The sequence below is a fragment of the Gymnoscopelus microlampas genome, assembly GCF_963454915.1.
Source record: "Gymnoscopelus microlampas genome assembly, chromosome: 7".
NCBI lineage: Eukaryota > Metazoa > Chordata > Actinopteri > Myctophiformes > Myctophidae > Gymnoscopelus > Gymnoscopelus microlampas.
In genome coordinates, this window is record NC_139944.1 from 17,164,257 (window position 1) to 17,191,777 (window position 27,521).

At 39.8% G+C, this 27,521-nt stretch overlaps 3 protein-coding genes across 5 annotated transcripts; 2 read left to right on the forward strand and 1 right to left on the reverse strand.

Annotated features, from left to right (window-relative positions):
- The first annotated feature begins 2,642 nt into the window (after positions 1 to 2,642).
- Positions 2,643 to 13,709, forward strand: ube2r2 (ubiquitin-conjugating enzyme E2R 2). The gene is made up of 6 exons (XM_084063608.1): positions 2,643 to 3,245; positions 3,856 to 4,049; positions 7,831 to 7,917; positions 8,370 to 8,467; positions 9,161 to 9,295; positions 9,835 to 13,709. The coding sequence occupies exons 2-6, from the start codon at positions 3,867 to 3,869 to the stop codon at positions 10,112 to 10,114; spliced, it is 783 nt and encodes a 260-aa protein (XP_083919734.1). The 5' UTR covers positions 2,643 to 3,245; positions 3,856 to 3,866; the 3' UTR covers positions 10,115 to 13,709.
- Positions 13,710 to 14,188: 479 nt separating this feature from the next.
- nudt2 (nudix (nucleoside diphosphate linked moiety X)-type motif 2) lies at positions 14,189 to 18,502 on the reverse strand. Of its 2 annotated transcripts, XR_014601147.1 has the most exons (4): positions 18,375 to 18,502; positions 16,605 to 16,717; positions 15,292 to 15,804; positions 14,189 to 15,245 (listed from the first exon to the last, which is right to left on the reverse strand). XR_014601147.1 is itself a non-coding variant. In XM_084062440.1 (3 exons), the coding sequence occupies exons 2-3, from the start codon at positions 16,711 to 16,713 to the stop codon at positions 15,491 to 15,493; spliced, it is 423 nt and encodes a 140-aa protein (XP_083918566.1). In that variant the 5' UTR covers positions 16,714 to 16,717; positions 18,375 to 18,502; the 3' UTR covers positions 14,189 to 15,490. The 2 variants fall into 2 exon arrangements, 1 of the variants encoding a protein (XP_083918566.1); XM_084062440.1 differs by having other exon boundaries at positions 14,189 to 15,804.
- Positions 18,503 to 21,357: 2,855 nt separating this feature from the next.
- rfesd (Rieske (Fe-S) domain containing) lies at positions 21,358 to 27,456 on the forward strand. Of its 2 annotated transcripts, XR_014601085.1 has the most exons (5): positions 21,358 to 21,495; positions 24,055 to 24,229; positions 24,836 to 24,870; positions 26,041 to 26,397; positions 26,438 to 27,456. XR_014601085.1 is itself a non-coding variant. In XM_084061575.1 (4 exons), exons 1-4 carry the CDS (start codon positions 21,442 to 21,444, stop codon positions 26,335 to 26,337), a joined length of 561 nt encoding a protein of 186 aa, XP_083917701.1. In that variant the 5' UTR covers positions 21,358 to 21,441; the 3' UTR covers positions 26,338 to 27,456. The 2 variants fall into 2 exon arrangements, 1 of the variants encoding a protein (XP_083917701.1); XM_084061575.1 differs by having other exon boundaries at positions 26,041 to 27,456.
- The last annotated feature ends 65 nt before the right edge of the window (positions 27,457 to 27,521 follow it).

The following is a 27,521-nucleotide window of genomic DNA, read 5'->3' on the forward strand; positions in this document are numbered from 1 at the left end:
TTGACAGTGATCATTATGGCTCAGAGCGTCCTTTCCCCTCTCCAGAACAAAAAAAATAGTCTGACCATTAGGTGTATACAGAAAGCAATGCTTGTTTGTTGGATAGCAGCAGGGACACAGAGTGGAGGCCGGTTAGATCGGGATTCTATGGGAGACAGGAGCCCAGGGCGTCATGGGCTGTCTCCTATGCCTTCTTGATGTTAAAATTATCCAGAAAAAAAGATCAAAGTTCAAGGTTATTGCTATAGCAGTACCAATCACAAAATAAAAGACATGTGAAATGAATTTTGCACAAAAACCCCACACAACTACAATCTCAGGAATAAGAAGATGTCTGTGACAAGCAAATCTGAACCCTCTCTGCACCACACTCCTCCACCACCCCTGCCTAGACACCCAAGACAGCAGACACTAGATGCACGTTGTGATAGCTCTGTACTGTCTTCCTCTCCAGGCCCATAAGGGGCCATTTCTCTCCACTGTAATATTTGAGAATTTGGCCAATTTGCTATTAAAAAGGTCTTAAGAGTGATTAAGTTGTCACTTTAGAAATGTGCAGATACACTGTATACACTTATACTGTATGTTGGTTTGTTTACTGTTGAGTGGGAAAACAATGATGCACATTAAGCTAATCATCTGGGGGGGGGGGGGGGGGGGGGTGATGACCCCCAGTTTGGGAACCATTGACCTAGGGAACTAGGATTATTATTATTATTTTTGGCTGACACCTTTACAAACAAAATAGTGAAGAAACTTCTCTGTAAGGAATTTCTTCCAAGATTTGGGTAACATTCCCAGTCTGTCAGTTACAGCCATGTTTTTACAAATGTCACAGTACCACCCAGTAATAATTAATTTAATCCTTATTGTTATCAAGAGAAATCTCAAGAGAAAGCTTCAACAGAATGTGAATTCATGTAGTGATGAATTCACCAATCCTGGGCATTATGGCACGTAGAAAAGGGAGAAATGTCCAATTACATTGTTAAATATGCTTATAACCATGCTTATAACCAATTGCTTTATAATTGTATACTTGTAATTACTTGACTATAATTTATATTATGCTAATTAGATCCAAGATAACCAAAACATGGGGTTAGGCAACAAAAAATACTTGTCTAGGATGAATAATGAAGGAGTAATGGTATTTCAAGGATCTGGCGGCGGCCATTTTGAAAATCGGATCTTTCTAGTGGTCCGATTTTGGTAAACTTTTAATATGTTATTAAGTACAACTGATACTACAATAAACCATTGAGAAACCTTTTGTTGCAATTTTTTTGGGGTCAAATCATAACTGCAGCCGCCTATTAGGGCAGCAGGCATTTGTACGTGTATCCCTTTTTAGAACCTCTGTTGATTTTTATGCTGTGTCAACATGTGTTTGTGTTATCAACAATTGTTGTGGCTTTTAGACATAAGCATGCCATGCCATAGATAGAATGAACAGAATGTCTTTTCTGAAGTCACAAAACAATAATATTCCTTGTTAACCACAAGAGTCAGCAGATAAGAATAAGATGTTTATTGTTCGGTTGATATTTTTCCATTTCCCAGATTCCACTGCCCCTAGTTCTGTTGTAATTTGTGAATTAAGTGATAGGCTACTATTAGGCCTGGATAGTAGCACAGATTTGACACCATGGTGGGAACCGTCACAATGTATTTACAATAACAATTTAGGCATTGATAGACACTCTTATCCAGAGTGACTTACAAAATGCAGAGTGGTAGCCTATGAAGTTAGCCTAGTCAACAAACGACAGTACATGGTCATGTAAATAGAGTGCAAAGTAAGCAATGAAATGCTACAAAGTACTGGCACTAGGATTCCAGATAAACGTCAAATCTTGTATCTGTTTAAACAATGTATATCTAACAGTAACATTCTTAACAGTAGTATGCCTATCTTATAACATGGCATGTTTCAATCAACATACGTGCGTATGACCGTGTGTGTTTGTGTGTGTGTGTGTGTGTGTGTGTGTGTGTGTGTGTGTGTGTGTGTGTGTGTGTGTGTGCAGTGGTGTAAAGTAACTAAGTACATTTACTCAAGTACTGTACTTAAGTACAATTTTGGGGTATTTTTTACTTTACTGGAGTATTTCCAATTTTCAGTAGGCCTACTTTTACTTCTACTCCACTACATCTCAGGACCAAATATTATACTTTTACTCCACTACAATTATTTGAAAACCTTACTTGATTATTATACATACATTACCCACTTCTGCCTTTCGAAAAAGCGGATCTACAAGCCACAATGTGTGATGCGACACATTGTGAGCATGTAGATCTGCTATTTTCAAAACCTTTTTTATACATTTTATACATTTGAAAACTTGTGTAATTGGGACCTTCAGACATTCTGCATATTGAGTACTTTCTACTTTCGGTACTTTAAGTACATTTTGATGCCAGTACTTATGTACTTTTACTAAAGTAAATTCTGAATACCAGACTATTGGGTTGTAACAGAGTATTTCTACATTGCACTATTGATATTTTTACAAAAGTAAAACATGTGAGTAGCCTACTTTTTCCACCACTGTGTGAGTGTGTCAGTTTTAGTTCCTGAGTGCGCGCCGCGCACATCACGTCCAGCAACGTGCTTACGTCACAGACACGCGCACTGATAGCCGGAAGCATCGATAGCAAGCAGCAGAGGAAAAACAAAAATCGATAAAAAAAAAATGTCAGTATAATTCGCTCACATTAAAAAGCTCACATTGTGGGCTGTGATCGTAGCGTAAACAGAAGCTTATGGATGTCGCGCTGGTGTTCACTGTGGAGTCTGATCGTTCCAGTGTGATGAAGTTTAGCTCCTCTAAAGCAGGAGCTTTAAGCTGACGTGTGGAGAAGTTGAGACTGAACCTACACAACAACAACAACAACAAACATAAACAAACAGCTTGATCAAGGACGGATCAGGAGGAATATAATAATGTCAGCAGTTTTGATCCCCAGGATGGTGATCTGCGGAATCATATCCTAACTTAAAATTGTGGATTCTTTAGTTCCATGGTTTTGTCAACACGTGAAAACCCCCACAAAGAATTATTTTGGGAAGCCAGCAGCACAAACACGAGGAGAAGATCATCATCAGCAGATCATTGACTGACTGCTCCTGTCTGTCTGTCACTGATCTCTTCAACATACAGGCTGGATATTATTATGAATCTGCCCTGAACATTTCAACACAACGATTTACACGTTATTAGTACAAGGAGATCATAGAGGTAATGGTTTCCCTTTGGCTCTGCTGCTGTTGCCATACAGGGCCTACATGGTATTACAGCCACTGACTTGGTTAGCTGGCCAGGCTTTGATTGTTTGTTTGATTTTTTTTATTACTTTATTAACAGTTTGCAAAGGCCACATATGTGGGTAAACAAATTAACTGACATGATAATGAATCCACTAAGTGGATTTCTTATCATGTCGGTTCATTATTTTACCCATTTAGGTTAAATGTTGCTTCTCTATTCCTTGTATTCTAACATTTTAGCCTCTTAAAAATCTACTGTATTTTTGAACCACTTGCCACCTGGTGTCCCTATGTCATATCAGGCAAACATTTTCAAAAATGTTTAACAATTGTCCAAGATTTTTTTTCCCAATCTATTGACTTGTTGATAACAGATCTACAAGCTCTGAGCTCGTAGATCAGCTATTTCAGCTATAGCCCAATATATAAAATATATAAAGTGGATAATAAGTACTCTACAAGTTCCATGCTTTTATGAAGTAGTAAGAAAGTAATTGAACACAAAAAAAGAAAATAAATACAGTACAGCCAAATTTGTGGTGATTTTGACTTTGCCCTTTCCCTCTGGTGGTTGGGATCAGACGTGGGATTCATGAGCATGGCTCACCAAGCGACCCCCAGCTCCCAGAAGGCCCTGATGATGGAGCTAAAGTCTCTGCAGGAACAGCCTGTGGAGGGCTTCCGCATCACCCTGGTAGAAGAGTCTGACCTGTACAACTGGGAGGTGGCCATCTTTGGACCCCCCAATACACTCTACGAGGGGGGCTACTTCAAGGTGAGGTGGTGAACCCAGGTGCAGGATAGGGTCTGTGCAGATCAAGGCCTTTCACGTCAAGGTCTTTCACTTTACCCTCCATGTTGGATTGATTGATTGATTGAATACTTTATTATTATTGACAGTACTGGTAGTACAGTCAAAGGTTATGCTTGCTTAAAGGATAACACAAAAAGCCCCAGGGGCTTGTTTCCAGTGTGGTCCATTGTACCCAATTCATTAATGGGAAAAAACAATGGTTGCAAAAAATATAAAGATACAATAAAAAAAGAAACCTTCATCATTAATCTAATTTAAACTCTAGTAATGGATAAGGGTTGTCTCTAAAGCTCGCTTTGATAGCAAAAACAAACAACTAAATCTATTGGTTGTTGAAAAACAACCAAGTAGTTGTGTCATCGCCAATAGGAGTGATCCCTGCTGGCCTATATGGAAAACAGTGGCAGGGTTGTGAACCCTAAAGGTCAACTGTTACACCTTTAACCACTTGAACCCCAGCATTCGTATTCTAGGAGGAACAATTAGCCAAAAATAGCAGATCTACAAGGCGCTGACAACACTTTGAAAGGCGATGCATTGTGAGCTTGTGCGGTCTGCTGTATTTGATGTAGACAGAAGAAAGCGGTCTAAATACAGAACAAACTCTGGTCCAATTTACTAAGTCTAGAGTGTTTAAGTGGTTACATGTAGAATAGGCAGCAGTCTGAAGCACCACGTGTGAGTTTCACCTCTGATGCATAGGATAGGGATGTTTTGATTTGAAATTGTGTGCTTCTTACTATTATTTGTCCAGTTTTTTTTTATCTCCCCCCCTCTCTTCTCCTTGTCCAGCCTTCTTTCCCTTTTCTGTATGATGGTTATGCTTCAGACGGCTATTTTTAGCTGTGGGCAGATATAAATGGCACCTCAGCAGAGAGGGAGAGGGAGAGAGAGAGAGGGAGAGGGAGAGTAAGATTTAGAAGGGCACGGTGAGACTCCCTTTCCCTTGTCTGTCCTAGTGAATCTTGCTCTCCATTAGGGCTGCAACTATTGATTTTCTTTTTAATAATCAAGGTTAATTATACGTTTTTTTTTAATAAGTTGTTTTATATATCAATGAATTGATGTGGAAAAATATAAATAAAATATGAATAGATGTGTTTTATAATCAGCTAAATCGACTACAAGCTGAGCTTGTAGATATGCTATTTTCTCTATTTTAAAAGTTTTGAAAAAAAAAAACGTTTTAAATCGATTATCGATTATTATTTCATAAAAGATCAAATCTATTACTTTTAACTGTTGCACCCACATTCTCCATACTGTTGTCTTCACGAAAACTTGGATTTAAGTTGGTAGGAATGCTCAGACTGTCTGTTGGGATTTGGCAAAAGATAAATGAGTTGAGCACATGTGATGTATGGATCAATTTGACAAGTGGAGAGCAAGGAAATGCTGTACCTACTACCTGCCAACCATTTGCCTGTGAAGTGACATTGTTGTGTATTATAATTGTTTTGCTACTGAATAGGCTTGTCACATATTACATAATCGTCTAATCACAATTATTTTTGCATAATCGTTTCCAAGTTGAAAAATGTTCACACATTTTCAAATATAAAAAAAGCAGAAGTAGCTGATCTACAAGCTTACAACGCGTCACTTGTAGATCAGCTACTTCTGCTATTTTTACAATTATTAAATATGTCAATAATTTTAAATTATTTGTCATATATGCCCTTTGCAATTTGTGATTATTAAGTCTACAAACCAAACAAAAAATTAAAGTTGTATTCGTATGTACCAATGTTCAATGCCAAAAACACAATTAAATAGTTAATAGCAATTAATTGTGTGACAATTAATCGTAAACTTAAATTTGTGATTGTGTCAGCCACTGAATCTACATTTCGTTGCTGTCAGGCAGACACCTCATATCTCAACCTATGTCTTTCTTGTAAATTAATGCCCTACTTCATCGTGCAATAGTGTCACACAAAACGGCAAAAACAGCTGAAAAAAAGCTCACATTTTGAAAGTGAAACTGATTTAAGTTTGTGTGTTTTTATAAATATTGAATCAATGAATAGTATTCACAATGACAAGTGACTAAATAATAACTACATTGGATTCACTGGAACACAGGTTCTTTTTTTTTTACTTTTCTTATTTTTCCTGAAAAGTAAACATTTTGGACACACAAGGTTTCCACCCGACAGCGACGATTTGCGGCTCGCGTGCCAAAGTGAGATTAAGCATACAGTTGCAGCAGTCAAACCATAATGTGTGCGAGTCTACTGTATTTAACAGTGTGCTGCTAAATAGTGCAAGAATCCCCAAAATGCATCATAAACGGAAGGCTGCTCTAAGGTCATTCATACTTGCGTTGTGTATTTGACAAGCCACCTGGGACTTTTAGTGTGAGGGTTGATATAGACACTGAAGACTGACGCTCAGAGCAGCATTATATTAGAGTGGTAAGTCCTAACAGATTAGTGTCCTCCCTTAGTCACAGCTGGTGTGGTTGTACACACACACACACACACACACACACACACACACACACACACACACACACACACACACACACACACACACACACACACTGTCCCCTGAGCTAGTCGATCTGGATAGAAGCCATCAAATGCTCATCATTCCATAATGACAGATGTCATCATCTTTACATACACTGCTAATGTTAGCCACACAAAAAAGTCAACATTAGTTCTGATTTCACCATGTGATTCAGGCACTACGTAGCTAACTAACTTTCATATGGTCAAAGTCGGGTAGAAACCTTGTATCTCCATATTTCCACTTATTATGTAAATTAATGCCCTACTTTGTAATACTACAGTGTCACAGAAAGTAGCAACAATACATGACCCACAATACATGATTTTGGACATACAAGGTTTCCACCTGACAGTGACGATATGAAACAGTCCACCAAAGTCGCTTTGTTGTTGGTGACAGCTTGAAGACCGACAAGACCAGAAAGTTGTTTTTTTCTTTTGCTGATATGACCTTCTGTTTTAATCAGAGCAAATTTGCATGGAGTTTGGTAGAGCGTAGAGTTATGAAGCGATTCCCAAACATATCGGCTTGTGCCAATTTAAACAAAGTGAACAACTTGCAGATCTCTTGCATCAGCATGCCTGCTGTTGCACAATGGTTTCCTGTGTGGCTCACAAAGAGTGTAAAACCCTTCTTTCACTTGAATTATTGACTCTGTGCATAACTGTAGTCCAGGGTTTCCAAAAGGTGGCATAGTGGCATACCCTTTTCATGTTCCAGTTCATTTTCCTATTGCTTTGTTTCAAGTCAAGTCATGTTTGTTTATTTTATAAAAAATAATTTAAGAAAGACATTTATTCTTTTGCTTTTTACCCCTTTTTCTCCACAATTTAGTAATTATACCAATTCATTCCTCTACAAGCATACAGAGCTATTTCTGCAACAAAAAAAAAGGATAATTATTATTTGTCAGTAATTTATTTGTACAGTATATTTAAGTTCTGTTCTGTGAAATTGTTATGTATACAAAGCCTAAAAGGCAAACAGATTTGTTTTAATCAATTTGTATTCTTATGTTTCTATGTTCAATGCCAAAAACTAAATTAAATCGTTAATTGCAATTATTTGCATGACAATTAATTGGCAAGCTTCCCTCCCCCCGACATGGGCCAATTGTTTCCAGTTCAAATCTGCTGCCTCCCCTGAGTGGAGGATGTTTGTGTATGTACTGTATGGGCTAATGTACCTGTTTGCAGACCACCAATGTATGTATTTCCCTTTTCAGGCTCACATCAAGTTTCCAATAGATTATCCTTACTCCCCACCGACATTTCGCTTCCTTACCAAGATGTGGCACCCCAATATCTATGAGGTAACACCTTTTTGAATAAGGCTGATTGTTTTATCATACCTTTCTTGCTATTATTTGTTATTTATTATACCTGTTCTGGTGTCTGTGCTGTTAGTTAAAATCTTCAGTCATTTTGAAGCAATGCAAACGGGTTGCTTGACCAACATGAACCTTTCATGACAGCTGATGTGTACGACGTGTACCTTTTCCTATTCGTTTCATCCACATCCCAGAATCCCTATTTTGGGCCTAAAAATTGTGAAAATAGAAAATCTACAAGCTTACAATGTGTCATCGCGATATACTGTGAGCTTGCAGATTGGCACAACACTATCATATGACAAAACATAAAATGTAAAAAGAAAACACGCTAACTTCTTTCATAGGAAGGGTAGGGGACTAGGTAGGGTCAATTGGTAGGGGACTTCACTGTTTAGGTTTACCTAAGTGGCTGTGTTGATGTCTTCTTCCAGAATGGTGACGTGTGTATCTCCATCCTCCACCCGCCTGTTGACGACCCCCAGAGTGGGGAACTGCCCTCTGAGAGATGGAACCCCACTCAGAACGTTAGGTAAAACTCAGGCATTAAACATCCTCTTCTGTGTCCTGCTAATCTGCTGAAGTGCTGATGTAACATACGCTGCATCTCAGCTGCTTTTATCAAACCATGAAACATCAGGTAGTCTATTAGTGTTCAGAAATGGCTCCCTAATAGGTCATTATGCGCATAACTGGCAAAACGACTGTATACATCTGCTGTAGTTAGCGTACCTGCATTTCTTTGGTGCATTTTTTGTCAACATAAAGAATGATGGTAAAAGGACTGCATTTACTGCATATAGTGCCTTTCTCCAAAGTGCTTTACAATGTATTTCACATTTCACCCATTCACACAAACGTTCGCGCACCTATGGCAGAGGAAACCATGCAATGCACCGTGTCTTTCTCAAGCACACTTCGACTCGCAGCCAGGAGGACGGTCGCTCTACTTCTCCTGAGCCACTGATGAATTTAGAAATTGCAGGGTTGGGTTTAGAGATTTCTACTCTACGTTTATTTAGAATTTAGTGTATCAGCAAGATAGCCTCCCCATAATAGAAGGAAACTACTGAGTACTATTTATGTGAGTGAAAACCTTGTTTGTTCTGTTTTGGCTAGAGGGAGGGGAATTTGGAAGGGAAAAGCTATTATTTCATGTGTCAAGGCGAGGTTCACATTATGTACAGTGAGTAATGTTGTTGTGTGTGTTTGCGTGTCTTTGTAGGACCATCTTGCTCAGTGTGATCTCTCTGCTCAACGAGCCCAACACCTTCTCCCCGGCCAACGTGGACGCCTCTGTCATGTTCCGAAAGTGGAGAGACAGTAAAGGCAAAGACAAGGAGTATGCTGAGATCATCAGGTAATTGAAATAAAATTAAGTTAATGCTGAGGAGATCGGGTGGTACAGGGATAAAGCGGCTCAAAATTATACATTTAGGGTTTGAGTGGAACATAACCAGCATCCTCATCTGGCTTAAAGGCAATCTGAACTTCTGCTCGCTAGGTGCTAGGGCTGGGCCATATGACTTCAAATCAATATCACCATTATTTCAAACTTATGCTTCGATTACGATTAATGAATATTTTTTCTTTTTAACTAGTGAAAATAGCAGATCTACAACCTCGCAACGCGTTGCATTCTGAGCTTGTAGATCAGCCATTTTCACTATTTTTGCACTCCAAGGAATTATGTATAACACAGGGTTTAAGTGCTTAATCAGACTAATCGATTTAGTCGATTCTTAAAAAGCAAGATTAAGCCCTGTTGTATTGTACTTTTCTTTCCCTGTAACTGTATCTTAACGGCTGTGCTGCCTTTGGCGACTGAATTTCCCCCTCGGGATCAATAAAGGTCTTATCTCATCTTACCTTGCCTTGCCTCCCCTGCTCCGCCCACAGGAAGCAGGTGCTGTCCACGGCGGCGGACGCCGAGCGGGACGGCGTGAAGGTGCCCACCACGCTGGCGGAGTACTGCGTCCAGACACGGGTCCCCTCGCAGGACAGCAGCTCCGACCTGCTCTACGACGACCTGTACGACGACGACATGGAGGAGGAGGACGAGAGCGAGGACGAGAGCGAGATGGAGTCCGGCGGCGAGGCCGGCGGCATCGGCGAGGAGGGCGGCACGTCCGGCAGACTCTACGACAACCAGGACGACTCCGGCAACGAGGACTCTTGATGATGCTGGCTGAGCATCGATCCCGCCGCCCCTCACCCTCACCACCACCACCCTTCTCCCCTAGCCCATCTCCACACGCCCCTTTTGTGTGGTATTATCGGTCGACGTGCGCGCGCATACTGGCCGGCTGTTTGTCCATCTCAGATTGCATAGTTTTATGGAATGACCCGCTGCTCTGTCCACTTTCCATCTTGTTCACAATTTGCTTTCTCTCTATTTAGCTGGCTGATATTTCTGTTTCTCCACCCATCCATCCATCAATTATTCTTATTTTGGACAGCTGTGGCATAGTTCACTGGCTAGCTCCCCGACCACCCCACTCCCACTAAAGGGTCAATACATGCTCCTTCCGACGCCCAAACTTTTTTATTTTTTTCGGAAAGGGAGGTGATGATAACTACATTTTGACGTCATTCAGAACTTCTGCTCCTCCAGATGTCCTGGCTGTTCAAACTAGTTCGGAAATCCCGTCCGAAACGGACGTTTTTTTTTCCCGTCGTCGGAAGGAGCATGTATTGACCTTTTAGGCTTGATTTATACCTAGCGGGTGTCGCGCACTGAAAATAGCGACACATTGTGAGCTCCTAGATCATCTAACTTCGGTGCGCGATGGCCACTCGCAACTAAGTATAAATCAGGCATAAGTCAGCATACATGCTGTTTCTCTCATCCGTAGAACCTTTGATGCAATCAGTTTAAAGCGCTGGTTCTCAAAGTGGGGTCCAGGGACCCTAAGGGTTCCTTGAAGGGGTTCCAAATGGACCCTTACAGGTCTGTACCTCTGAGAGTGTAAGAATGGAACCAAATGGACCTGTTCCATTTGTACACTCTGAGTTAATGGGGGTCCTTGAAATTTAAAAGTTTGAGAACCACTGGTTTAAAGCTATAAAGCTAGGCTTCGCTCTTGACGCAGCCTGATGCCAACCTGCACCCACTCCTATCGCTGTTTCACCTTTGAACTACGTATGTAGCCTCTGCGGCGACCGCTACCAAGTTTCTTTACGCCGGTAAAGGTGAAGAACTCCTCTCCCCCCAGGAGACACTTAGTAAGAGTTTGATCCCCTCCTCCTCCTCCTCCTTGTGACGCCTCCTCTCTCTGCCTCGTTAAACCTCAGGGCCTCCACGGACTCTCGCCGAGAGAGAGAACCAGTCAAAGAGAACCGTTTAACACATGGAATTGCTCCTCACTTCCACCTGCCTTCGCTCTCTTTCTTTCTGTCTCCATGGGTGATCATGAGAGGGCAAACTGAACAACAACAACGACTCTCCAGTCCTACCGCCGTCCCGTTGACGCTCGACTCGAGTTTCTGTCGGTCCTGGACCGGGTCCGTTTTTAGTTGTTCCCTGTCCCTCCTAGCACAGCAAAATCCTCCATGTTAACTCTCAGAGTTAACAAATAGATGCAGAGAATGAACACAGAGGATTTAACTGTGCAGTATCCCAGAATTAAAATCAAAATAAGAAACTCAAAAGACATCCGCAGAGACTCTCCCCAATCCACCGCTGACTTTGTGTTGTGATGGATGTGAAAATATCATATAACAATCTGCAAGACTTGTACTGAGAATTGGACATTGTTACTGTGCCTCACCAAACGATGATTATGTTTGTTATTGAGAGGGGCAAAGGAAACATCCAACTCCAACCCAGCTATACATTTGAATGAATATTATGACTCTGATGGGCAGTTATTTGTTTGTGTGGGCGTGTACACGTACAAATACTAGTATTCATCTTATCTCTTCAGAGTAGGTTTTGTTTTTCTTCTTCTTTTTCCTTTTTTGAAGTTGGTGAGTTTACCCAGTTGACAAAACATTGATGACATGTCAGCACTGTGCTCCGGTGCTGTTTACGGAGACTGGCACTGGTTTAGGATTTTAAAATGATGTATTAGAAATGTCACCATACATGCTGTACACCAGGCTGAATGAAATGACACGTGACTAACATGTTAGCATCATCCCTATGCCGATATCTACTTTGTTGTATTAGTGTCACTCAATGAAAAGAATGATTTTCAACAGAATGTTGTTGTACATTATTCTTTGGGCATTTCTGCTTTATTTCTCATAGTGACAGTGAGAGAAAGACAGGAAAGGCAGAAAAGAGAGGTTGACATGCAGCATGTGCCTTGGGTCGGATTCGAACTCAGTCCAGCTGTGGGAAGGAATATAGCCTTATTTATGTGGTATGCACTCTTGCTAGGTGATCTGCCCTCAACAGAATGTTCTTTATTTTAAGTTGAAGATCAGCTATTTTCATCAAGCGACACGGTCGTGCAACAAAGTATATATTAGCCGTAATCAATGAGCCTTTCATAAGTTCTCCAGTTTGACCTGTGTGTTATGGCTGTGTACGTTTGTTCAGTTCACTAATCCAGCAGAAGAGAGGATGCCATGCCAAGGAAATTCAGTTGTACAACCCAACAGCCATTACATTTTTAAACTCAACGGAGCAATGGATACAGGAGGACAACTTTTATCTGTGTTGGAATCGACTCTAGGAGGAACCAGACACATGATTCAGACACTCGAGTCCAAAGTCCAACCTCCAAAGGAGTGAAAAGGTTTTCTCAATGCCCTGTATGAACTGTCGAGTTCTGGAGAAATCCTTTCCTAGGCCAGACCATTAACGGATATGATGTTATAGAGCCGTGGGAAGTGAATGGTTGTTTGAGAATGTGTGTCCTATCTATGGTAATGTAGTCTCCCCTTCTTTCTACCCCTCCTTCACAGAGTAAAGCAATGAGTCATAATCAACACTTAGATAGCTAAGATTTCAAAGTGATTGCCAGCCATAAAATCAATTTGTTACCTGCCATCTGAGCCAGGAGTAGTATTTCAGTCAGTGATTCAAGTTTGAAGCTACAACTTGTGATAGTGACCGGACCAGTGCAAAGATTTACACAACACATACAGTACATAGTGTCTACCACAATTTTATTTTTGACGTAAGCCGTGTTCTAAAAGTCTAGATGAAGGGGAGAAGGTAAAGCGATGTTGGGAGAGGAGAGACGACCACATGAACTGCTATTGAGTTGGACATTAGGATGAAGGGAATGGACAACTCTGAACTAAAGGCTCATTCAAAAAGACTGGGTCATGTATCACTTATGCATTGTTTGTAGGGACAAGATTCATTTAATCTGTGTGCGTGTGCGAGAGCATGTGTTTTTGAAATGAGAGCCAATGTTGTGAAGCCTCACAAGGACACACACACACACACTTAAAGGACTGAAAACTGACCTGTGTGTGCAAAATACACACAGGTCAGTTGTCCACACCTATTGATGTTATTGCTGAGATCTTTGTTGGTTTGCCGTTGAATCCTCTTCTTTTTTTTTCGTCTTCATTTTGTGTTTGTGAGGATGCAGATCACGCATATAAAATGTCTATTCTAAAACACATTGTCGCGTTTGTTTGCGATTTAGCTTTGATATTTGTTGTTGAGCCCACTTGTCATGGAAAAAATATATACTACCCAGCAATTTGTTTTGGAAATGAAATTATGGGAGAGCTCGTGCAGTTTCAGAAGCCTAAAGCATACAGTTGTGATGAAGTTGGCAAATTCTTTAATAAAGTAATTTGTCAATGTAGCCTATGGAATCCCATGATTTCATTGAAATACATTTGAGCTTGTTGAATCCATGGGATTTCTGTTTTGATTACTTTATATAACATTAAAAAAAATAAAAAACACACATTTAACACCTATTGATGCAAAACATCTTGTGTATTACAGTATATACAGACACTGAGCTGAGCACAAAGTGTCAGTAGCTTTAGTAGTAACCAGATTGAAACCTGAGAACATAGAAACATGGTGCTGTGAAACAATTATATTTTAAAAGAAATATGTGCAGTTGTAAATGCACAATATGGGGTTTCTAAACCTGCTCAAATCTGAAGACTTGTAGCTATGAGCTTGTAGATCTGCTATTTTTTTTAAACCTTGAAAAAGTGTGCATATCTTTGAATATTCATATTTTTTTAAAGCGAAAATCAACTGATATCTTTGCTTCTGGGGGTCCCTGGCACAATACATTTTCAAATGGGGGCCCGCGGCCAAATGTATATCAATTTAGGGGTCCTTGGCATGAAAAAGGTTGAAAACCACTGATCTAGAGACATCAAAGTGGCCGCACACACTTAATAGCTCAATTGCCTAACTTTATTATGGACGCAGAGAATAAAAAACGTTTCGGCACATGCAACTGTCTTCTGTTAAACACAACCAGCCCTTAAATACCATCTAAGACCCCCATGTTGGACCCCCCCAAATTGGTACTATTCTATTCATGTACCGATCTATCATTTGCTCTGACACCTATCTGTACTGACAAAGAACACGTGGTAGTAGGTTTAGTAGCCTGGGTCACATATCACAAGATACAAAGCTCATACACACACTCATACAACACACGTAGACTGATTACATTGAACATAAATTAGTCATTATAATGAAGGTTTTCTTTGATGCATGCTAAACAGGACAATATTCCATTAATGTCTTCCTGTGGGAAAACAATGTCTTTGTCTCCACCTTGTGGCAAACCAAAGAAACTACAAAATCTGCAAAAAACAACCACCAAAAAGATGATTTTCAAATGTTGACCTTTGACTGTATTATGCAACAGCAAATTCCTATTCCTAGCCTATTTCTCACCGATAATTCATCACATTTTTCAACTGAAGAAACCTGCTACAACTGTGGTGACGTCAAGAAATAGGAAGGAAACATTACTATTCCATCAATTTATTGTTACCGTATTAAACTGAAACTTTACACAGACATGTCAAAAAAATAAAAAAAAAACATTTTCCAAAAGGTTAATTACAGTTGGCTACTGATTCCAGTACACGGGAAAACAAAAAATTCAAACCTTTGCCTCAATTGCGATTAAAACCATTATTTACCCTACATGCGCAAGATTAAAGTCGGTTATTGGTTCTAAATATCGGTTTTGATATATTTTTGATGAATTGCCCAGGCCTAGCTTCTATGGCTGTCTGGCAGAAACCTTGTATCTCCATATTTCAACTTTTATGTTTTTCGTAAATTAACGCCCTACTTCGTTATACAAGAGTGTTCACACACAAGTAGCAAAAATACCCCATCTATAAGCTGAACGCTTCACATCCAGATGCATTGTGAGCTTGTAGCTCTGTTGTTGAAACGTTTTGAAAGTGATAATGAAAGTTATTAAGGTTGTCTGTGGGTTTTATAAATATATTGAACCAATGAGAAGTATTAACAACAGCTTGTGAATAAATAATAACTACATTGGATCCATTTGGACGCAGGTTCTGTTTTCCATTTCCTGAAAAGTAACCGTTTCGGACATACAAGGTTTCTGCCCCGAACAGCGACGCTATATTACTTTTTTGCCGCTAGGTGTGTGTGTGCGGCCTTTAGCGTGTCCTGCAGGTCCTTGTACTGAGCCAGAGTGCAGGCCTCTTCCAGCTGGGCCCAGCGAAAGTCCTGGTGCTCCTCGGACAGGGTCACCGCTGCGCCTGGGTCTCTCAGCTCTGCCAGCCAGTACAGTACATCCTTGGGCTTCCCTCGGACCTCGTAGTGCAGCTCTAGTTGGAATTCCTCGATCACCCGCAGGTCCTCCTGGTCCAGCCCCGCCTCCTCTTTGGTCTCCCTCAGGGCGGTGGTGAGGTCGTCCTCCCCTGGGTCCACATGGCCTGTAGGTGACAGGAGATCATGCCAACATAAGTTGATAATCCATGAGTGTTCATTTTGTCTACTTAAACCCCCATATGGGTAACCGGAGTCCCTCAGGGCTCAATACTAGTGTATTTTCTGTTTTCTATTATCGTGGGGATGTAGGTTGTAGGTTTTTTTTTGTATGGTGTTTTACAGTTAAATGCTCTGAAAGAAAAACTTGACTCAAATTAAACATTGATGTCAAACGTTTGCACTTAATGACAAAATATTGGCCAAAATACCGGTAATTGGTGGTGTAGGACTCTAGGAATCGGGATCAACACACATTGGACCGATAAAATCGGCCATCGGTCGATTTTACTGTGTACTTGTACGTGTACATTTGAGAAAAAGGCAGAAGACACGCAAATGCCAGACTTACAAGCCTGGGTGCTGGATCAAAAGTTCAACATCTAATGAACCGGTATATCGTCGCTGTTGGGCAAAATCTCCATATTTCTCATTTTCTTGTTTTTTGCCCTACTTCATCATACAAGAGTGTCACACAAAAGTATTTTCACTATTTTAAAATGTTTTTAAAAATAATAGGTTTCCACCCAACAGCAACTCCTCTTAGCAGATTTTTGGTCGGTAACGCTTTGAGCCACCAGGCTCTTACTCAAACCTAGATCTGAGGAACCAATAAATTGTGCAAACGGGAGTATAATATACTGGTGTACGGATCTAATTTATTTTCATTACTTGTATAAATGTGCCATGATAATATCATTATGATGTCCAGTTCATTGTTGTAAATGTGTCTGTCAACCACAACTACCCTTGGGTGGGGTCCAGTGGTTCTCTCCATATGATGTTTGTAAGAGCAGGTACTCAATGTTGTTGGACAGACGACGGAACACTATGAAGCCACACGCACGGACAGCCATCTCCCTAAAAAACAAAACAACACATACATGTAGCATTGTTATCATCATGACATTTGACTTGATGATTAATTGTCATTCAAATAAAAGTGATTAACGATTGAAGTGTGTTTTTGACATTAAACATTGTAAAATTTCTGTTTGCCTTTTAGGCTTTGAATTTGTTACTTACCTTGTTAAATACCTGAAATATACAAATAAATTAGTGACCATGACTGATACCACTAATCAAGCTAAATAATGTACCATGGCCAAAACAGACCATATATTTAATATGTTATACTTGTTTCAAACTCTTTCAAAAATAGCCAAAGCAGCAGATCTACAAGCTCATTGCCCGTTGCGATGGGACGCTTGTGGATCTGCTATTGCTGCTATTTTATCTCTTGATAATGACATAACATGATATTTTTATATATCATGCTATTATATCTACTTTTACAATCAAATGAGTTAAAATACTAATTTAACACAGCTAGTGCTGGGTGCAAACTCCATCACATCACATCACATCACTGTAAGTTATGTAATACAGTGGGGTCCCATTTAAGGGACAGTTACATAATACAGTAGCACTATAATGAAAATAAATAACTGAATAATGTTACACATTACCTTTTTTTTTTCAAATAACTAAATATATTTCTTCAATAACTATAATGCCACAACAAATACTGCCTGGACAAGGTGCATTAATGGAATTACACTTTAGTAATCAAATTGTAACCGGAAACGGGCACCTGAGAACTCTGGGCACCATTTCTTTTTTACTTAATATTTTGTTTTATATTTAAATTCATTTTATAAATGGGGTGCCAAATACATAATCCTTTTAAATTTAATTTAAGGCCTAATGTTTATACAATTGCTTCAAATTCATAGGCTACAAATATGTGGATATTAAAGTATATTTTACGTTATTTATGACAATTTTCCAAAGCATCCTTTTTTTTCTTTTTTACATTTTAGGAAAAAAAAATCAGTTTAACATTGAGGTACCCACAATATGTTCCCACTCTTCCTGTATCTGTTCAAATAACCCGTGATGAGTTATAATCGCACATAATGAACTATCAGTGGTGTAAAGTAACTAAGTACATTTACTCAAATACTGTACTTAAGTACAATTTTGAGGTATTTTTTACTTTACTGGAGTATTTCCAATTTTCTGTACTTTTACTTCTACTTCTCTCACTACAATTATTTAAAAACTTTAGTTACTAGTTACTTTGTAGATTTTGCCAATCTACAAGCTCACAATGCGTCGCATCTGCTATTTTCAAAAGATTTTTACACATTTTATACATTTGAAAACTAGTGAAATGGGACCTTCTCCATAATTAGTACTTTCTACTTTTGGTACTTTAAGTACATTTTGATACCCTTTTGTACTTTTACTCAAGTAAATTTAGAATTCCGGACTTTCACTTGTAACAGAGTATTGCTACATTGCAGTATTGATACTTTTACTTAAGTAAAACATGTGAGTACTTGTTCCACCACTGCACATGACATAATTATCAGATCAAATGTCTGCTAAACGTTATCTTGCTTAAGTCAACTCAGGTCAGGTATAATAGTGACACGTGCAACAGCATCGTGGTTTTGATCTCATCTGCATGTGCATCCAAGCCCCTTCAGCGACGATCTGACACTAAACTTACTATTTATGATTTATTATTCCTGTAAAAAATGTCACATTCTCTCCAACAGCCAGGTTGTTGAGATCCCAGTATGAAATGAGTCCGACGTCCATCGCGGACATAAATGATAGTTCCGCACGGAAACAACCTTGGTTCCGCATGCTGAAACGTCACAGGCCGGTGTTAGGCAACAGGTGGCCCGTGGGCCAAAACTGGCCAGCCAGTGATGATAGCTGGCCTGCAGCCCGGTAAATGGGGTTGTAAACATTATCTGAAAGTCTCACATTATAGGCTACTAAGGCTAGTGATTCTCAAAGTAGGGTCCAGGGACCCCCAGCCCAGGGGTTCTTGAGGGGCTTCGAGGGGGTCTCCAGCTAAATTGTAGTTTGGAACTAAAACCCTTTAAAACAGTGGTTTTCAACCTTTTTTGCATCAAGGACCCTCAAATTGACACATATTAGCCCAAGGACCCCCATTTGAAAAGATATGCCAGGGACTCAACCATTTTGATTTCTTGGGGGTCCCAATCTACACTGTATCATCATCATTAGTGTTCATTTAACTCTCAGAGTTACAGACACATAAAGGTCAATTTGGTTCCTAACTATTAATTTGTCTGGGGACCCCCTGGAACCCCCTCAAGGACCACTGGTTGAGAACCACTACTTTAAAAGGTGTAAAGGACTGGCCCAATAAGCGGCTGGAAACAGCACAGAGTCAGGATGTAGATTGCAAACCAAAGGTGCTTTTATTCAGCCAAAGTGCACATACAGGATAAGAGCATCAGCAGCAAAAGGTGGCATGGTGGTCGGCAGCTCCACCATGTCCTAATACTAAAACTAAAGCTGAGTGTGTTTGTTCCTGGCATCCTTTTATACTCAGCTGAGCCAATCAAGTGTCAGTCAATCAATTGTGGGTTCAACCATGTTGCAGGTTACCTCAAACATGCAACAGATCTAAACCACACATTCCATTAAACATCTGCATCAATTCAATACCCCTGGTAAATACATATAACTTAAGCACCCTATTGCAACACAAACTTTATCACATTATTAGCAGCTTCCAATATACAACCCAAACCCCTCTCTTCTACTGTGGTCCAGTCCAAACCCATATATGGTGCTCGGGCACCCTGGGAACTCTTTTGCCCGAACACCCTGGAACAGACAGACATAAGCAGTATTAAAATCACAATCCAACATCCCATATATATTGCCACATATTATATTGCACTAAAACATATTGCACATTCCTCTTATGGTATTGCACTGACTATATTGCACTTGTCCATCCTGATCCAATATTCTTGTGTGCAAATATACTGTGCAAAAGAGTAAAGTGCAAAATGCTGTGCAAATATAAATAAATCAATGAATACTGTTACAATATATTATGTGCAAAATAAGTGGTGTGCAAAATAGTGCCAATTATAAGTAACGGAGGACCTCTTCGTTACAAAAGGTCTGTAACCAAATTGAACCTTATGGGTCCACTTGGTTCCATTTGTACACTCTTGGAGTTATGGGGGTTCGTCACCTAAATTTGGACACCAAACTGGATGTCCTTTTAATAAAAAAAATTGGAGTCAAAATAGAGAATCTACACCCACCATGTTTTCATCCATGTTGGGAGTGCTTCACACGGGCATGTGTTTTCTAAAGTTTCTCTAAGAAGACCTTGAGCTCCTATTCAATGAAAGAGCTTGTTTATCTTCAAAAGGGAGTATGTCTGGGAGTATGTCTGTCTGTTTTTTACTTTTTCATTTACTAAATGTGCTCATTCAAGGATGTGGCCTTCACAAAATTATTACCCCAAGTATCTATCTGCACCAGTGCACCTGTAACATTTGATTACACGCAGTTCAATCAGTATGCAGTTACAGTATAACACACACATCTTTCTTTACAGTAATAAATAGCAATTCATTGATTAAATCAGTCTTTGATTGTGTTCTGGCCCATCACCTAATGACTTAAATAAATTGGCCCGAAGCCAAACTTACTGGCTGACCCCTGTCATAGGCTCTAGAGTTAGCGTATATAGCCTATACTTACACAGTGGTTCTCAAAGTGGGGTCCGGGCGACAGCCCAGGGGTCTTTGAGAAGGTTCCCGGGGGATCCCCAGCAAAATTAGTTAATAGGCTACAGCATCAAAATCAGTTTAACCACTTACATCATACATTTGAAAATAGCTGATCTACAAGCTCATACAACACATTGCAAAAATGCATAGCTGGAGCTTGTTGATCAGCTATTTTCAGAACTTCTTGATTTAAAAAAAAAGAAGTAATATTTCTGAAACAATTTACGAAAAACAAATCTTGTATGGAGGTTCCTGGCACAACATATTTTCAGATGGGGGTCTGTTTGAGAACCACTGGGCTATATACATGGGTCGCAAATTAGGCTATGCCACAATTTATATTACTGGCTTAATTGTGACAGCTGAAAAACTGAAAAAAACAAGTATGAAATACGTTGTTGCAATTAATCCGAAATATTAATAATTTTCTTGGGAAATGCTGTCTAATAACATAATAAATCAACACTGACAGATTCATTCTATGTTGATCTTATAGTTTCCATTTCCCCACTGAATTATATGTCACAACGTATAGATGGCTTTGGGTATGGGGATCTTAGTATAATGTGTATGTCCAATTTGAACCAAGTTAGAAAAAATATTTGTTGTGATTTTCGTCCTCCCAAAACAATCAAAAATGTGCTAATTTTCCTTTTTTTCATTCTGAATTGAAAAATAGTGAAAAAAACACAAACATGACATTAAGATCCCCAGACCCACAGCTGAAAAACAGAAAAATACTGGCACAAAATACTTTATTAAAGTGTATATTATATATATAGGAAATGTTTCTAATACATAACACTATAAAGCACTGTAGATCATTCTAGGTTGATCTAGCAGTTTCCATTTGCCCACCGCTGGCAGCAGATGACCCTGAGGTGCCTTTGGGACAGAGTGATAAGAAATGTCACCATAGATACGGCTAACTGAAGAGGTCCTGAGGGGTGCTGAGGGCTCAGATAATGAAGCTGAGCCTCCTCAGCTCTCCTACGCTGTCACATGTGTAGTAGTTGTCCATGCTGGAGGGAAGACACAAGGTTGCTGAATACCAAGGTAAAGCAAGAGACGCATGAAAATAGGTTTTCAATAACTTTTATTTTTTGACAAGGCTAGCCAGAAACTATGCTCTATGGCTACCATAGAGCAGGGGTCTTCAACCTTTTTTCAGGCCAAGGACCCCTTAGCTGAGAGAGAGAGAGAGAGAGAGAGAGAGAGAGAGAGAGAGAGAGAGAGAGAGAGAGAGAGAGAGATGAAGCAGGGACCCCCGCTACATGCTATTGTATAAAATTGTGTTGCAGATTAAACTTCTTCATAGATTTTGTAGATAGGTTCATATAGACTTGTTTGACTATCACTATCATCAATGTTTTGTAATGTAGGACTACCTTGTTTATTTGTTTGCACATTATCTTTTCTATTAATATGTTGACAGGATAATGTGTATTTCCAGTTATCTAACCACTAAAACCTTCAATACTTTGTAAAGTTGATCTTTGGCTCTGTACTTGATCTGCTTCTTTTTCGCTCTACACCAAACCTTTTCACCGGAAATAGCTGATTATACAACCTGGTATATCGGCTATTTATCTACAAAATCTACAAGCTCATGACGCATTGCAGCACGTGTAGTGAGCTTGTACCTTGTAGATCTGCTATTTTCTGCGAATGTTCCGTTAGGGATGCTAAGGTTCAAGTGGCTAATGTAAAATAAAGTTCTTATCACATAAAGATAGTAACTCTGAGGACCCTCTAGGGGTCCCGGACCCCCTGTTGCATGCTACAGCATAGAGAGCTGCAGAGAGGCCAGTGAGGTTGGGATCAGAGGGTTCTTAAAGTCAATGCACTCATAAAGACAATCATAACCTTGTCTGATAAATAAACGAATTCTTTACATGACATTAATGCATGTTTCTTACTGAACCAGAAGCATGTTGCTGTGGTTTAGTCATAGGTCAGTGGCTTTAGCTAGAGGGCTTGTTGGTTGCTAGCAGAGATGTGCTCCTTTGCTGCTACAGTGCTGCTTACTGAACTATAGCACTGTGCTGCTCATTAGTCTGATCTGCAATACATACATACATACATACATGGATTGTGGTATACACTGTCACATAGATTACACACAGTGGTGGACAGTAACAAAGTTGGCTATATTTATTACTTGAGCTACTGTACTTTACTTGAGTGTTTGTATTTTTGGATACTTGTGACTTTCACTCCACTAGCTACATTCAAAAGACAAAAAGTACATTATGAAACCACTTATCCTATTTCAATAATACATAAATCGACTACAAGCTCACAACGTGTTGCATTGCAAGGTGTTCTGAGCTTATACATTTTTCTGGAAAATCTTTGCTTTACTTAAGTATTTTTAAAAGCATGTACTTTTGAATACTTTGTTTGAATTATTTTTATTTTTGTAAAATGTCTGGAAAAATCAAAGACTTTGGGGGTCAAACAATCAAAATCTTGATCTATTAATACAATGATTTTAAAGAGAAAATGTACTTATAAAGTAAAAATTTGACTGAGCAACTTTCAGTTAGAGTAATATTTGACCAGGAGTATCTATACTTTGACTCAAAGTACTGGGGTTGAGTACTTTGCTAGTTTGTTCACCACTGATTACACGCTGACACATCATGACCAGTGTTTGTGTGGGTTAATGATATAGCTAGTAGCTATGTACATCTATATCTATGTATGCCCTGTGTCCATGCCGCATGGAAGTTTCTTTTACACTGCTTGGTGTCACTCTTTATATTTAATTTGTATGATGGGGATGGTGATCAAACATGCACTCAAATATTTATTTAAAAGTGACAGATACAGTTCACCTTTTGAACTGCTGCTGAGCCAGAGAGGATCAGATGATTCTTATCGTTTGATTACTAAATTCATTGCTGTCAGGTGGATTTGTATGTCCAAAACCGATCCTTAATATAGAAATACTGAAAATAGCCGATCTACAAGCTCTAAACATGTCACGATATGAGCTTGTAGATCGGCTATTTTCACCACCTTTGTGCGACACTCTTGTAATGAGAAAAAATCATAAAAAATTGAATTATGAAGATACAAGGTTTTTGCCGGACAGCGACGTGATGCATTTTTTTTAGTTGCAGAAATGCTCAACCTGGCAGAGCATCTTCATTTTGCGATGCCAAGGCTAAGAATGTTGTGAATTATCTCTCAGGTATTCAGGTATTTACCGCAATTATGATCATTTATGAGTGGAAATATCATTAATTATCTCTGGTGTCATCAACTCATTGGAATTTATTTAACAACCCCATAACATCAACACAGAAGGAATGTTTGCAGGTGTAAAGAATAAATAAAAAAGAGGGGGACAGAGAGGGGGAGAGGAAAAACAGAAAAGAAACATGTCAAATCAAAGATTTCTACATATGTAGGCTACAAATAGCAGGTGTGTACATGAGGTTAGAAATAAAATGCAAAACGTGGTGCAAGGATGACAGAATATCAAGAAGGCAAGGTGACCCTACAATGTGGCAGAGTAGGCTATACCTCTCCACATAGAATTGATCATTGCATTAGATTAATTGGCAATTGAAAATGACCATTGCTAACTGCGTTGTGATGTTCCAGTGTTTTGTATTGCGGCAGTCCATGGATCTGAAGGAGCCCACAGGAGAGCCTCAGTTTGTGGGGACAAAAGAAGAATTGATTGCGGCCCAGCGATCATGCAGGACAATAGATGGGAGAGATATACTGATCATCTACCACCAAGGAGTCTTCTATGCGTTGGACGCCTACTGTCATCGTGAGTAGGAGGACACTTTTATCTATGGCCTCATCTCATGTGAACAGTGAATAAAGCATGCACATCCAAAGTTAAAAGCCAGGTGCTGGGCAGAGACAAATACTAAGAAAAGTCCACACGCCAGATCCAGCTCCGACGGTATTTTTTATTACCACCGAAAGGTTTTAATGAAAAATACCTTTGGAGCTGGCCTCTGTCTAAGTCCAGTGTTGTCATGTAAAACACCAATACTGCCATTTCACCTTCACTGCTGGCTACGATAGGGTGACACTTTATGAATCCTTGCCCTCAGACACACGCACGCACGCACGCACGCACACGCGCGCGCGCACACACACACACACACACACACACACACACACACACACACACACACACACACACACACACACACACACACACACACACACACACACACACACACATGCTCTCTCAGAGTGGACCATAAACGGTGCCAGGGCCTGCAAAGTGAAATGCCACATAAAGCAGAGTTGTTCTGTTTAGCAGAGGATTGATTCACCTTGTTATGGAACATTTCCCTATAACACCTCCAAAGTAACAGAGAGCCATGAACTATATACTTTACTCTGCAATACCTTCCAACAGATGCTGGGGCTCCACTGCAGACTGGAGACATTGAGGTGAGCCATACATTTCATGTGAGATGATGGAGCTTGTTTTTATGGGACCCATAGGAAAACAAGCTCAATATTTATTATTTCTTAACTTACAGCTGTGGACGCTGTCCAAGACCAGTTCCTTTTTTGCTGCCAAAGCAATTCCAGGAAAAAACATTTCTTTGATATCCCTAAACCGGATCACATTCATAATTCTTGTAGCTGCTCGCTTGTCGTATACCGGGACGCTATCAATCAATATGTTGACATTTGAATGGCATTTATTCCATTATATGCTAAGTCAAGTTAACACATAAAGGATCACTTCACTTCCATTTTCAACCATGTCTTCATATAATTGGTCCTCACAAATGTTCATTATAAGATGGTGCAGTTTCTTACTCACTCTGCGTTCCATTGGTCCGCTATGGACATTTCAGAAACCTGCCTACCACTGACATCATCGATGGGGATTAAGCTAATAGAAACTTCAGCCTTTCTCTTCCTGGAAAGTAAGCACGCTGAAATAGAAGCAATTATTCTTGCATTCATTAAAAAATAAAGAATAAAACCTGCTTACCAATGATGTCACTGTGAGCAGGTTTCTGAACTATCCACAGCCCTCCTCTAAGACACCGAGTGAGTTGACAGAAATGGTGCCATCTTATAATGAGCATTAGTGAAGACCAATAGGCTCTATGCACAGCAGCCATATTGGAAAGAAATTGGGCCTCTTCTTACTTCCTTCAAAGGTGTTACCAATGATACTAATGAAGGCTCTGTTCCATTCTGGTCAGGGTGCTGATATCGTGCATGTTGGCTCACTAGAAACACTCCATTCTGGTTCCCAAATGGCCCCTTATGGTGGGTGTGTAACTCTGAGTGTACAAATGGAACCAAATGGACCCGTAAGGGTCCATTTGGTTCCATTTGTACACTCTCAGAGTTATGGGGGTCCTTGAAAACAAGACAACCACTATGCCACACTAAATGGAACACAGCCTTAATTAGTATTATTGGTAACACCTGTGAAGGAAGTAAGGAAGGGGCCCAATCAATTCCCAATATGGCTGCTGTGCATAGAGCCTATTACAGTATGACGACAGGTTGAAAATGGGTGAAGTGGTTTAAATATATATTTTTAAAGTGGCCTTTAAGATGTTATTTACCTGCTTTCTTCCCATTCACACACAGGAATTGGGTGGCAAGTTATGCCTGATCTGCCCAAGGCACAAGTACAAGATGGCTCTGGCTGATGGGGAGGGCGTGTACAAGGCCGTCAAGCCTAAGGAGAAGCCTCCTGTTGCCAAGTGGTTCTCTAAGGGCATCAAGCAGCGCACCCACACCCTCACAGAGACCCAGGGGAACATCTACGTCGCACTGTCACTGTCAAAAACCTATATCGATTCAGACTTCTTTCAGGGAGAGAAGGGCAAAGCGGCGAGGGCTAAAAACGCTGCAGAGGCAGCTAGTGAGGGCCTGTCTGTTTGAGGCCTCGTTTATACTTTGTTGTTCAACAGTGGTGGACAGTAACGACATGCATTTACTTGAGTACTGTACCTTAGTACAGTTTTGGAGTATCTGTACTTAGTACTTTAATTTGTGTTTTTTTTAATACTTATGACATTTCTGATACTTTCACTCCCCTGCATTTCAAAGACAAATATTGTACTTTTGACTCCACTGCATTCCTATGAACGGAAAAAGTACATTATGAATTATAACCACTCAAGTACAATTTCAAATATAGTGAAAATAGCAGATCTACAAGCTCAATGCGCGTTATGCGCCACATCCCGATTCGTGTGTAGATCGGCTATTTTCACCATTGATATTTTTTTTAAATTGGAAAATCTTTGATTTTGAGGGAAAACTGTTCCAAATTTGTATATAGCAATACAATGATATACAGAGAAAATGTACTATGTAATACTTGTAATACTTTAACTCAAGTACAAATTTGACTGAGCAACTTTCACTTGTAGTTGAGTAATATTTGACCAGGAGTAGGCTATCTATACTCAAGTACTGGGTTTGAGTACTTTGTCCACCACTGGTCGTTCGACCGTCGGGAGTGTTCTTTAGGAGTGACTGTTGTAGGACAAAGTATCAATTAAGCTGGCTGTATCTCTTTTATCGGCAGTGACGGAAGTGGTGGAAGATGGATGCATTTAGGGATGAATGATGATGATGATGATGATGATGATGATGATGAATGGTTGTCTCTGCAGAGGGGACTCAAGGGGAGGATGACACAACAAGTATTTATTATCAACAGGGCTCTCTAATCCAGGGGTCCTCAATGTTTTTCAGGCCAAGGACCCCTTAGCTGATAGAGACAAAGCAGAGACCCCCTACATACAGTATATTGTGTAAAATTGCTTATAAATCTAGGCCTCGGTCCCTCCATCTTCTGATTTCCTTTTTGTGTTTTTTGATTCTGTCATACAGCTTGATGACATGTACATGTGTATTGTGGTCTTGCATAGAACTATTAAGTATGTTGAGCTCAGAAACTATTTTGGCCAGATATGCACATTTTGTGAGCCAGATATCATCATTGAAATTTGACAATGTGGTGGGCAATGCACACAACCCCATTACTTGAGTCAAGTACCCCTGGTCAAATATTACTCCACTACAAGTGAAAGTTGCTGATTTTTACTGAGTTATAT